At 49.4% G+C, this 14,083-nt stretch overlaps 1 protein-coding gene across 1 annotated transcript in view; it reads right to left on the bottom strand.

The window, feature by feature from the left end:
- Positions 1–1,077: 1,077 nt before the first annotated feature.
- Positions 1,078–14,083, bottom strand: part of hsd11b1la (hydroxysteroid (11-beta) dehydrogenase 1-like a) — a 51,368-nt gene continuing 38,362 nt past the window's right edge. The window contains exons 5-7 of the mRNA XM_055658981.1: positions 10,274–10,367; positions 7,115–7,280; positions 1,078–1,703 (exon numbers count right to left, since the gene is read on the bottom strand). Of these exons, the coding sequence (XP_055514956.1) occupies positions 1,508–1,703; positions 7,115–7,280; positions 10,274–10,367 (456 nt within the window). The 3' untranslated portion in view covers positions 1,078–1,507. The remainder of the gene's footprint in view (positions 1,704–7,114; positions 7,281–10,273; positions 10,368–14,083) is intronic.

Raw genomic sequence — 14,083 nt, 5'->3', positions numbered from 1 at the left:
TTGTCAGCAGCGGCCTCTGCAGTCCGTCTGTCTTTTTATTATTTTTGTCTCGTTTCTATGTAGTTTTTATTTTATTTTTTTGTCGGGGTGTGTGTGGGGTGGGGGGACTTTAAAATCTTTCCCCTGCACGGGAGACCCGACCTTTTCTTTGTCGGGACTCCGTTGTCGTTGGGGCTGCAACGTGGAGCGGCCTCCAACAGGAACGACCTGGGGCTCCAGTCGCGGAGCTGCGGTCCTACTCACCTTCGTGGAGCTGGCCGAGTCCGAGTGGGTGGAGTTGTGGTGGCGCGCTGCTGCGACCCGACCCCCGGAGATTCGGAGGCTGCAGCTGCGGGTCTGGTGGACGGCAACACCGGGAGCCCGCGGGGCCCTGGTGGGAGATCGCTTTTCGGGGCTTCCGCAGCGGCATCTTCTCCTGCCCGAGTTGCGGGGTTGAAGAGCACCTGGAGCGGGGCCTTACATCACCGCCCCGCGCGGCTTGGAATGGCCGCGGGACTTTGCGAGCGCACGCCGGGGGCTCCAACAACAAGACCCAGCGCGCGGCCTTGCATCACCCGGTGTGGCTTTAATGGCCGCGGGACAATCACCATCGCCAGCCGGGGGGGCTTTGACTTTGGCTCTGACATCGGGGGGGAGTGCAGGGGAGAGATAAGTTTATTTGCCTTCCATCACAGCAATGTGATGGATGTATGTGTAAATTGTGTTGTGTCTCGGGTCTTTTTCGTTTTGTAATGTATGGCTGCAGAAACGACATTTCGTTTGGACCTCAACGGGGTCCAAATGACAAATAAATTGTATTGTATTGTATTGTAACTCAACTAACCTATTCTAGAATAGAATTGAACATAGAACAGTACAGCACAGGAACAGGCCTTTCAGCCCACAATGTCCGTGCTGAACACGATGCCAGGACCAACTCTGCACATAATCATTGACCCTCCATTCCATGCACATCCATGTTCCTACGCAAAAGTCCCTGAAATATCGTATCGTTATAGATTCCAACTACCAGAAATTAAGGTCAAACTATTAGAAAAGAGGATAAACCTGTTGGGAAAAATACAAATCAAAATAAAATTATCTGTGGAGTATTTGTTTACATTTGAAGTACAGAATACAGAATGGGCGGCACAGTGGCATAGCATTAGAGCGCCAGAGAACCGGGTTCAATCCTGACTACAGCCGCTGTCCATACGGAGTTTGTACGTTCTCCCCGTGACCTGCGTGTTTTCTCCAAGATCATCAGTTTCCTCACACACTCCAGAGATGTGCAGGTATGTAGGTTAATTGGCTTGGTATGAATGTAAAATTGTCCCTAGTGTGTGTAGGGATAGCGTTGATGCGCAGGGGTCGCTGGTCGGCACAGACTCGTTGGGCCGAAGGGCCCATTTCCACGCTGTATCCCTAATCTAAACTAAATAAAGTAGTTGTCCCAGTTCCGTGTTGTTTTCCATTTATTTCCGTGTGGCAGGATTGACAGCTGCCCAGGACCACACCACACTGATGCTTATTGCCCATCCTTTGGCTGAAAATATCTGTGCATGAGCATGTCCTGCAAGTCGGTGAACCAGTCACGTGTACGCGCCATCCCCACCACCCACCAAGGGCTGTAGATCTCCTTTGCCCTGATCGCTCCTCCTCGGATAATGTCCAGCGCTGCCTCGGCAGCAGGGTGGGGGCTCACTATCGCCAGCCCCCTGGCTCTGAACGGAAACAGAGAAGGAAATGGTCAGTGTGCGTGTTACCGTGCCTCATTCATAAATTTAACACATCTGTACTTACTATCTCTATATCATTATTATCTATATATTTTACATAACTAAACCTTTGATTTTGTTATCTTCCAGTTTGCGCGGGCATTCTATTTGTGACAAAAACAGTATGCGATAGTGCTATGATTTTTCGCCAGCTTACTCACCGTTCTCATGTGCTGCGATTGCACCAAGTTTCGTTCCGATCGGTGGTCTAATTTAAGAGTTAGTGAGGTTTAAAAATCTTAAATACAGCGCGTGCGCAGATCGATCTCTCCTGCCGTTCAGTGCCGCGTGGATTAGTCTTTTCTCCTGACATTCCGCGGGACAGCCCGCCCCTTCCTGCACCATCGCGTCTTTACTGGAGTTGAGGTTGGCCGGCAGAGGTTTCCAACCAGACACAATTTTCAGAGGGACTGGAAACGGCCCGGTCCGGTGCGGGAAATGTTGCCAAACGGAAAGCGGAAAATCTGATCCCGGCGGCGGAGAACGACCAGCAACCAGCGCCCGCTGTGAGTCCGTTCCAGCCCCTTCCCCTCTGGTCCCCCTCGCAGGCTCCTGCCCCCCTCCCCGTAATACCACACACTCCCCCATTGGCTCTCTACCCCCGTCTTTTCTCTGAGCTCTCTCCCCCCCGCCCCACACCCCCCACCCCCACACACCCCCCCCCCCACACACCCCACAACCCACCCTTCCCCCCATGCCCACACACCCCCCATCCCCCACTAACACCCACCCGCCCCCCACATACCCCCCCGCCCCCACACCATACCCACCTGACACCACCACCCCCGTCAACATCCCCCCCACATACCCCCCCGCCTCACACAACCCCCCAAAGCTCACACATCCCCCCCCCCCACAACCCACACTCCACCCCCCCCTAGGCAGCCCCCCCACAACCTCCCTCCCCACTGCCCACATCCCCCCTCCCCCAACAACCGCCCACTCCCCCTCCCCTGCCCATACACCTCCCTCCCCTCAGCTATAGGACGCATCCCCCCCTGCCCCCAACAGCCCCCTCAGGAAGCCGGCCCCCTCCCCCGCTGCAGGACGCTCCCCCCCACCAGTCCGCGCCTGATGCAGGTGGGGAGCGGCAGGTGTAGGCAGCGGCAGGTGTAGGCAGCGGCAGTGTAGGCAGGCAGGTGTAGGTAGCGGCAGGTGTAGGTGTAGGCAGCGGCAGGTGTAGCAGGCAGGTGTAGGCAGGTAGGTAGCGGCAGGTGTAGCCACAACAGCGATAGGCAGCGGCAGGTGTAGGCAGCGGCAGGTGTAGGTAGCGGCAGGTGTAGTAGCGGCAGGGCAGGTGTAGGCAGCGGCAGGTGTAGGCAGCGGCAGGTGTAGGCAGGCAGGTGTAGGTAGCGGCAGGTGTAGGTAGCGGCAGGTGTAGGTAGCAGGTGCAGGTGTAGCAAGCAGGCAGGTGTAGGTAGCGGCAGGTGTAGGTAGCGGCAGGTGTAGTATGTAGGCAGCGGCAGGTGTAGGTAGCGGCAGGTGTAGGTAGCGGCAGGTGTAGGTAGCGGCAGGTGTAGGCAGCGGCAGGTGTAGGTGTAGGGTAGCGGCAGGTGTAGGTAGCGGTAGTAGCGGCAGGTGTAGGTAGCGGTAGGTAGGCAGCGGCAGGTGTAGGTAGCGGCAGGTGTAGGCAGCGGCAGGTGTAGGTAGCGGCAGGTGTAGGTAGAGGCAGGTGTAGGTAGCGGCAGGTGTAGCTAGCGGCAGGTGTAGGCAGCGGCAGGTGTAGGTAGCGGCAGGTGTAGCTAGCGGCAGGTAAAGGTAGGGGCAGGTGTAGGTAGCGGCAGTAGGTGTAGGCAGCGGCAGGTGTAGGTAGTGGCAGCTGGAGGTATCGGCAGGTGTAGGTAGCGGCAGGTGTAGGTAGCGGCAGGTGTAGGTAGCGGCAGGTGTAGGTAGCGGCAGGTGTTTTGTAGCAGCGGCAGGTGTAGGCAGCGGCAGGGGTAGGCAGCGGCAGGTGCAGGTGGGCAGCGGCAGGTGTAGGTAGCGGCAGGTGTAGGTAGCGGCAGGCCACACTAGCGCTCCCCCCCTCCCCACCGGCTCCCAACAGCCCCCGCCTGAAGCCCCCCCCCCTCCCCCGGCTGCAGAATGCAACAAGGGTCGCAGCAAGAAAGAATGGACTGAATAAATCTTATCTTCAACATTTAAACTGTTGTTGTATGTTAAGAGATTCACATTTTAAGCTTTAATAAATCCCACTTCCACTTGCTGTGCCCGTCAGCTGCACCTGCGCAGTAATACCTGCGTGTTTTACATCACAATGAGATCCCAATGGGCGGGAATGGCTGCGTCACCGGAGAGCCGCTAAGAGTGGATGGCAGGTGTGGGGTTGAGGAGCGATGGAGTGAGTGCATGGGGGGTGGGGGCAAGAGGCAAGAGGCAAGAGTGGGGGGGTATCAACGGCGTCACAATGGGAACCGATCAGCCGTGCCTGCGCAGTTAGGGGCTATGGGTGAGTGGTCGAATATTGCCTTGGGGAATGGGTTGCGTTGGGGGACCAGGCCTCCCATGTGACGGGTCCCACTTGGTCTAGTGGTTTATATAAATAATATAAACTCTTAATATGGCAGACCACTGGAACGTGACCCATTTTACAATAAAACATACAGGCTTTCAGTCTAATATAATGCTATACTGCATTATTAATAACATCATATAATATAATATATAATATAATAGGCTGAAAGGCCTGTTCGTGGGCTGCACTGTTCTGTTATATTCTAAATATATTGTATTATTAATAGAATAGAATAGAAGTTATATTATATATTATATTAGACCAAGTGCGGACCCATTGGGTCCCATTCCCCCAACGCAATATTCCACCACTCACCCAAGGCCCCCAACTGCGCAGGCAGCTGACAGGTTTAAAATGGCAATAACTTGTAAAATATAAGATCAATGTGAATGCATCTCATTCTCCCTCTTCAGTCCCCTATTCCCTTCCTCCATTATCCTCCTTCTCCCCACCCTCCACCAACCCTCCTCCACTTCCGCCCCTCACCCCCTCCCTCCCCTGCTCTCTCTTCCCCTCCCCTCCTCCATTACATCGCCATCCCTCGTGCTACACCTATCCTCCTCCAACCCCCCATCCGCCAGCACTCTCTCCCCTCCTCTCCTCCACTACCTCCCCCACCTCTCCCTCCCACTCCTCTCCCCTACCCTCAGTCACTCCTTCCATCCCTCCATAACCCCCCTCCCCTCCCTACCCCCCTCCTCTCCCTCTATCCCTCCTCCTCCCCCACTCTCCCTCCTCACCTCCCCCACGACCCACTTTCTCAGACACCCCCACATACTATGGGGAATTTACAGAGGTTTAATTAACCTACAGAAGCACCCAGAGGAAACCCACATGGATGCAGGGTGAATGTGAAAACTCCATGCAGACAGTATCCGACGTCAGGATCGAACCGTCGTCTCCGGGGCCATGAGGCAGCAGCTCTAACATCTGCGCCACTGTGCCACCCAAAGTTTCTGCTTCTACTGGCAACGGCTCACAGCCATAAACTTCACCCCTCTCCCCTTAATCACTGGCTTTTTAGAGAAAACAATCAAGGTCTGTCCAACCTTCCCTTATAGCTAATACCCTCTAATCCAGGCAGGTTATGGTAAACCTCCACTGCTCCCTCTCCTAAGCCTCCACACCCTTACTGTAATGAGGCGACCAGAATTGCACGCAATGCTACAAATGTAGCTTAACCAACAAGAGAGATATCCTGAGGGTTCTGACCAGAAACGTCACCCATCATTTTTCTCCAGAGATGCTGCCTGACCCACTGAGTTACTCCAGCACTTTGTGTCTATCTTCAGTATAAACCAGCATCTGCAGTTCCTTCCTACATGAGAGAGACTTCCTGCCTCGTATGATCAAAGCCTCAACCAGAAGCATATCCCCAAGTGCAACATCCCACACTGACTCGGGTGAAACTCCATCTGCCCATTTCTGTGATCGAAATCCCAATGTATTGTTTGGCAGAGTTTCTCACATTCTGCAACTCCAGCAATCTTAGTGTCGTCTGCGAACTCACCAACCAACCCATCTACGTTTACATCCAATTAGATTGGCAACCATTCTGGGGGTCAATTCACCAACGAAAGTCGGGATTGAACCCGGGTCTCTGATGCTGTGAGGCAGCAGCTCTACCAGCTGCGCCACTGTGCCACCCTCAATGCTACCAACCAGCCCTGTGGTCCAGTGATTTTCTCTCTGCCTTCCTTCATTCCCCAGATGGGCCAGCAAGAACAAAGAGGGACCCAGCGTGGTGGGGGGGGGGGGTGACCCGAGAACAACGAGGGAATCAGAGGGGCCGCAAGAAGGAAGAGGGAACATCTGGACTCCATTGAACACTTTTGCCACTTTGATGGCGCCTTTATGTGGCGACTCTTTGCAAACCTGTGTATTGTGGAAAAATAAAGAATCTCACTGCACTAAATACACGTGACAAGAAGTATCCACCATCCAACCAACCACCAACCAACCAATCAATTGCTCCATCTATCAAGCCATCAATCGATCGATTAGCCAGTCCTCAACACCTTAAAGACAAAGGAAGTAATAATAGATTTCAGGAAGAATAAAACGGACATGGTACCATTGACTATCAGAGGGGACTGTGTAGAGAGGGTGGCGGATTTCCGCTTCCTGGGAATCCATATTGAGGAGGACCTGACGTGGAGCGTGAACACCACTGCGCTGCTGAAAAAGGTCCAGCAGAGACTGCACTTCCTGAGGGTGCTCAGGAAGAATAACATCACTCAGAGACTGCTGCTGTCCTTTTATCGGTGCTCCATTGAGAGCATACTAACATACTGTGTATGCGTGTGGTACACCAGCTGCACAGCGGCACAGGGGAAAGCGCTCCAGAGGGCCATTGACAACGCCCAGAGGATTGTCGGCTGCCCTCTCCTTACCTTGGAGGACTTACACAGTTCCCGCTGCACCAAAAAATCCCAGAATATCATAAAGGACATTTCCCACCCCGGACACTCCCTGTTTGAACTGTTGCCGTCAGGCAGACGGTACAGATCTACAAGGACAAGGACAAATAGACTAAAAAACAGTTTTTACCCCACTGCTATAAAAGCACTAAATGTAGCCGCCAAGGAACGCAGGGGCGATACAGACTAAGGGACTGTGGTACACTGTGAAATCGACAGAAGGATGGAGGGTTGGGTGTGTATGCGTGCTTTGTTCGTGATATTTATTTAGTTGTTTATCTTTTAATATTTTACCTTGTATGTATCGTTAGCTTTTAGAAATGTTTGAATGCTGCACTGACTGGCTGAGATTTTAAATTTCGTTGTACATGGTTCATGTTACAATGACAATAAAGAAACTATTCTACAGTCAGTAACAAACCCACCTCATTTTCTCCAATGCTGTCTGAGTGTCGATCAGTCCAAGGATGCACAGCGTGACTGACACTTCCCTCTTCTGTATTACCAGCTCGTGCCGCAGGGAATTGAAGAATCCCTCCAAAGCAGACTTTGATGCGGAGTAAGAAGCGGCGTATGGGATGGCAACCTTGCCTGTTGAGAAAGCGAACTGCATGTTGGATACAGGGAGAAGATTTACGAGGATATTGCCAGGACTCGAGGGCTTGAGCTATGTTTTTTTTTGTTTTAGAGATATAGCGGGGAAACAGCCCCAGGTCCGCGCCGACCTGCAATCACCCAGTACACCAGCACTATCCTACACACTGGGTACAATTTACAATCTTTACCGAAGCCTATTAAAGCTACAAATCTGGACGTCTTTGGAGTGTGGGAGGAAATCGGAGCACTCCATACAGACAGCACCTGTAGTCAGGATCGAACCCAGGTCTCTGGCGCTGTAAGGCAGCAACTCTACTGCTGTGCCACGTGCTGCCCAAAATAAGCAAAGGTTGAGTAGGCTGGGACTCTATTCCTTGGAGCAGAGGAGCATGAGGGGTGATCGTATCGAGGTGTATAAAATCATGCGAGGAATAGATCGGGTAAATGAACACAGGCATTTGCTCATAGTAGTTGCATGAAGAACCAGAGGATATAGATTTAAGGTGATTGGGAAATAGTTAATAGGAACCTGAAGGGCAGCTTTATCACACAAAGGGTGGTGGGTATATGGAATGAGCTGCCGGATGAGGAAGTTGAGGCAGGTACTATCATAAAATTTAAGAGACATTTGGACAGGTGCATGGATAGGATAGGTTTATAGGGATATGGGCCAAATGTGGGTAAGTAGGACTAGTGTAGATGGGACATGTTGGTCAATGTGGGCACGGTGGTCTGAAGGGCCTTTTTCCATGTTGTATGACTCTATGACTCTCTGTCTCAATTACACACTTCAGTTTCATCCCATGGTTCTGGTTGCCCTCTGTCTCTGACTATAACCATTCAGATGTTGGCATCCTAGATGTTGGGTTATTTCATTACTATGAAATGGCATGAGGGTGGTGAAACGCCATCAAAGTTGAACTTGCTATTTGTTCACATGCACATTGTCCCAATAATAAACAACAGTGGTACATGCACGTTACCAGCAAAAGCACACAAGAATGTTGGAGTAACTCAATGGGTCAGGAAGCATCTCTGGAGAACATGGATAGGGTGACGTTTTGGATCAGGACCCTTCAGACCCGAAACATCACCTTATCCATGTTCTCCAGAGATGCTGCCTGACCCACTGCGTTACTCCAGCACTTTGTCTCTTTTTGTGTGAACCAGCGTCTGCAATTCCATTTCCCTGCTATGTAACTAGCATTCCCCAGATCAGAACTAATTATCCAGAGGCAGGGGCTCTGTACGTGACTGAACAAGTGGAAACTCACACTGGGGGGAATGTTAGAATGGAGACCATTTGCCCCAAATGTTGTTGAAAGTCAGACAAGAATGAAGAGCTGAACCAAACCATCCCATACTCTGAAGAAGGGTTTCGGCCCGAAACGTTGCCTATTTCCTTCGCTCCATAGATGCTGCTGCACCCGCTGAGTTTCTCCAGCTTTTTTGTGTAACATCCCATACCCTTGTCCAAGGCTTTGTTTGAAATAGCCACGTTCATGTTATAGTAGTACAATTAGGCCATTCGGCCCATCGAGCACTGCCATTCAATCATAGCTGATCTCTGCCTCCTAATCCCATTTTCCTGCCTTCTCCCCATGATCCTTGACACCCGTTCTAATCAAGAATTTGTCTATCTCTGCCTTAAAAATATTCGCTGATTTGACCTCAACAGCCCTCTGTAGCAATGAGTTCCACAGATTAACTACCATCTGACTAAAGAAGTTCCTCCTCAACTCCTTTCTAAAAGACCGCCGTTTAATTTTGAGGCTGTGACCTCTGGTCCTAGACGTTCCCACCAGTGGAAACATCCTTTCCACATCCACTCTATCTATTGGCCCAGTATGCAAACTACAGAGGCTCCAGCAGGGGTTTGTGATATTTTTCAGGTGGGCCAACATGTCTTTCAAGGGTCTTCTTGACTATAGAGGTCAGTGCGACAGTCATTAAGACCAGTAATCCTTGGCTTTTTGAGTACAGGAACAATAGTGGAGACTCTGAGGCAGGCAGGGACTGTGCAGGTTTGCAGGGACCGACTGAAAACATCTGTGTAGACCGTTGCCAGTTGTTCGGCACAGAGCTTGAGGGTAGAGGGGGAAACATTGTCCGGTCCTGGAGATTTACGGCTTTTCTGTCTCCTAAATAGCTTCTCCATCTCCTCAATTTCTATTGTTAGTGATGGAGAAGTGGCCAGATTGATGTTGGGCAGCAAGGAGGGGGTGGGTAGTGGACGAGGGCCCAGTCTTTGCAGATCGGAGTCAGGCTGTAAGTGGGTGTGAAGTGGTGATTGGGGAGGAGTGGATGGGGGAGGAAGGGATGGGTTTCTTTCTATCGAACCTGCAGTACAACTCATTCAGGTCATTGGTTAGTGACGATCATGGGGAGAACGTACAAACTCCGTACAGACAGCCCTCGTAGTTGGGATCGAACCCTGATCACTGGAGGCAACTCTATCGATGAAAGAATGGGTTGACTGGGCTTGTATTCACTGAAACTTAGAAGGAGAGGGGATCCTATAGAAACATAAAATTCTTAAAGGATTGGACAAGCTAAATACAGGAAAAAAATTCCTGAAGTTGGGAGAGTCCAGAACAAGAGGTTACAGTTTAAGAATAAGGCGTAGGCTATTTAGGACTGAGATGAAGAATTTTCTTTTCACCCAGAGAGTTGTGAATACAGTATGTGGAATTTTCTGCCACAGAAGCCAGTGGAGGCCAATTCACTGGATGTTTTCAAGAGAGAGTTAGACTTAGCTCTTACAGCTAAAGTAATTAAGGGATTATGGGGGAAAAGCAGGAACTTAAATACTTACTGAGGATGATCAGCCATGAACATATTGAATGGCGGTGCTGGCTCGAAGGGCCGATTGGCCTACTCCTGCACCTATTGTTCTATGTTTCTTCTATGTCTCTATGCTGCGCCACCATGCCACCCTGGCACCGTGCCAGATAGCAATGAGAAGATAATTCCAGATAATACCCTACCGCAAAGAGAGGAGACGACAATGATGGATCCTTTGGTTTCGATTAACGAAGGCAGCGCCGCGGCAGTCATTTGCACGTAGCTCAGGAAATTGACCTGAAATGTTGAAGAAGGGATAACTCACTCAAAATGAAATAACTCTGACCACGGAGGACAGCAAACACAAAAGCCTCCACATTCAGGTGGAGATCTCCAACGAGTCTTCAGTGACACGGAACTCTTCAAATCCAAACACGCACGTCAACTTTCATCATCAAACCCATAAAAAGAGGGACAATGATCTTGCTGTATATTGGAGCTTGCTTGGCTCAGAAGGTGGTGAGGTCATGCTACACATCAAGGCATGAGGGATAACTCAGCTGACAGTCATAGTGTAATACTGAGGGAACGCTGGTTGGTCTGTGGTACAGCTTAGTAGCAAGTACCTTTTATATGAGACTTTAGAATGAGGCCCCATAAACCATAACAAGAGGACAATCACTCTTTAGTCATAGATTCGTAGAGCAGGCCCTTCGGCCCAATTTGCCGACACCAACCAACATGTCCCATCTACACTAGTCCCATATCCCGCTAAACCTGTACAATCCATGTACCTAATTGCTTCTAAAATGTTGCGATTGTCCATGCCTCAACTACCTCCTCTGGCAGCTCGTTCCATACACCCACCATCCTTTGTGTGAAAAAGTTACCCCTCAGATTCCTACTAGATTTTTACCCCTTTGTAAGAGAACGCGATAGGCGCCATTTTATATAACTAATTCTAGCTATTCAAGCTGTAACCACCATTTTATATAGATGCTAACAATTTTAGCCATTTAACTGAAGCCTCCATTTTGTATGGATGCTAATTTAAAATGCTGAGATCTGCAATAATCTTTTCGCTAAGGCACGCATGAAGCGACCTTGTTCTGTCTGCGGGAGCTAAGATAAGGGAAGTTCTCAAAGCTGGTGTCCTGCAGTATGATGGCTACAGAACAATAGAAGCCTTGTAACTCCCCCCAGACTCCCCAATCTCCCTTACATTCGCATGGTTTACTAATATGTTGAGAACTGTATTTCATGGATCATTCCAACTGTGCTCCATTGTTCTGCAACCTGTTTTTGCTACATAAATATGGGTGTATTTCCTTGAATTGCTGAGAGAGAATAGCGCCAGACTTTATGTGTGGACCTAGGTGCATGCGACCATCTGTATTCTCTGCCCGGGTGCCATTTCAAGTAAAGACCTTTTTACTTTGAAACTTGTATTTTTTTTAATTATGTTATTCGTTCAGCTCGGTAAACTTCTACACGTTCACCTTAAACCTATGTTGGCTGGTTCTCAATTCCCCTACTCTGGGCAAGAGACTGTGCGTCTACCTGATCTATTTCGCTCATGATTTTGTACACCTCTATCAGATCACCTCTAATCCTCATGGGTTTTAAGGAATAGATTGCCAGCCTGCTCAACCTCTCCCTATAGCTCGAGTCCTGGTAACATCCTCGTTAATCTTCTCTGTACACTTTCCAGCTTGACAACATCTTTCCTATAACATGGTGCCCAGAACTGAACACAATACTCTAAATGTGGGCTGACCAACAACTTATACAACTGCAACATAACCTTCCAACTTCCCTGACTGATGAAGGCCATTTTTGAAGAAAGAGATTAAGAAACATTTAGACAGGTACATGGATAGGATAGGTCTTGAGGGAAATGGGCTAAATGCGGGCAGGTGGGACTAGTGGAGTTGGTTGGCATGGGCAAGTTGGGCCGAAGTGCCTGTTTCCACACTGTATGACTTTAAAAGGGAAGATCTCCCCAATATCCCGGCCAAAATGTGTCCTCCAACTAACATGTAAAATAGAGATGAATTAGTCAGTGTAATACTGCAGTTTTACTGTGCGGTTGGCTGTGGATCCCACTCCCACCCTATGCTGAATTGGCAAGTAATCACATTTTTCAACATTCTGGATTGCGACATTTATAAAGTCCTTAAAGGACCTATATATTTTCCACTATCTCTCTTTCACTGTAGGCAGTGTGCTGCTGAATTTACACAATAATGCCCCAAAAAATATCAAAAATATATATTGTTTATCAATGGTGGCACAGTGGTGCAGCGGTAGAGTTGCTGCCTTACAGGGCCAGGGGAGCATATACAGGGAGAAGAGAATGGGGCCTAGGATGGAGCCTTGTGGAACCCCGCAGCAAAGGTTGGCTGGGGAAGAGTAAGAGTTGCCTATGTTTGTAGAGAAACTCCTACCTTTGAGGTAGGAGATGAACCAGCTCAGGGCAGTGCCATCAATACCAACCCCGTACCGGAGACGGTCAATTAGGATGGTGCTATTTAGAAAAATATTAGGATGGTGTGGTCGACAGTATCAAATGCTGCGCTGAGGTCAAGAAGGAGCAGGATTGCACAGTCGCCGGAGTCGATGGTGAGAAGCAGGTCGTTGTGTACCTTCAACAAGGCAGACTCTGTGCTGTGGTGGGCCCTGAAACCTGATTGGAAACTTTCCAGGATGGTATTTTGGTATAGATAAGGCACTAGTTGGTTTAGAATTACCTTTTCAAGGACTTTTGAGAGGAAAGGTAGTTTGGAAATAGGTCTGTAGTTGCTAGGCAAGGTGCGGTCTAGGTTGGGTTTTGTCAGGAGGGGCTGATCCACCGCGTGCTTGAAACAGGTAAGAACAGTGCCAGTGGCCAGAGAACTGTTGATGATAGAGAGGATGCTGGGACCGGCTATTGTAATGACATCCTTCAGAAGGGCAGTGGGGACAATGTCGAGGGGGCAGGTTGCAGGTTTCATAGTGGAGGCCAGCTTTACAAGGGAGGGTAGAGTAACGGGTTGGAAACAGTCTAATTTAGAAGAACAGACCAACGAGACAGATAGGTCATGGGTGGGAGGGGAAATATTCATTCTAATGTTCTCAACTTTGCTGGTGAAAAATGAAGTAAATTCTTCGCTCTTAGCAGGGGTCCCAGCTAAGCTGGTACTGGGGGCAGGACATATGACAGAGGTAATGGTACTAGATAGGACCTTGGAACTCTGGGCGTTTTTGGAAATAAGGTCGTAAAAGTATTGTGTTCTCGCAGACTTTACTGCTTCCTGGTATTTGAGAAGATTGTTTCTCAGAAGTTCAAAGGAAATTTGAAGCTTATCAGATTCATACTGATTTTCTGCATTCTCTTATTAGGGCTCTGGTGGTGTCATTGGGCCTTTAAGCTTAGGCTTTTCCATTTTAAGAGGAGCAACAGAATCCAGGATGGACGAGCAAGTGGTATTGAATAAAAACATGAGGTCGTCAGTGCTGAGATGGGAGGGGGGGGGGAGAAGCCTCGATAGTGCAGATGTCGGGAGCAGCTATGAGAGCCTCAGAGAACTTACTGGCAGTCGAAGAGTTTATGTAGCGCGAGTAGCGACAGGGAGATGGGATTTTGAGGGAGAAAGGCAGAGATACATCAAATATGATTGCGCTATGATCTGACAGACAAGCATCAATAATGTCGATATTACAAATTGGGAGACCAGACGATAGCACCAGGTCGAGTGTATGGCCAAGCTTGTGCGTGGGTCCAGTGGTGAGTAGAGACAGATTGAAGGACTCAACCAGGTTCATAAATTCACTCACAAGAGGCTTAGTAGGAGAGCAGACATGAACGTTAAAGTCACCAAGAATCAGGACCCGGTGAAATTTGGGCAAAAAGCTCGGCTTTAATGTTTCATTGATGCTGTCTCGTACAAGACCAGGACAATACCCAGAGGTCTTGGCCAATCTTTATCCCTCAGTCAAAAAATAAATCATGATCCAGTCGGTAATATTTTTCT

This window comes from Leucoraja erinacea, chromosome 29, assembly GCF_028641065.1.
Source record: "Leucoraja erinacea ecotype New England chromosome 29, Leri_hhj_1, whole genome shotgun sequence".
Classification (NCBI taxonomy): Eukaryota; Metazoa; Chordata; class Chondrichthyes; order Rajiformes; family Rajidae; genus Leucoraja; species Leucoraja erinaceus.
Note: the sequence above shows the minus strand (reverse complement) of the source record. Positions and strands in the feature narration are given on the sequence as shown.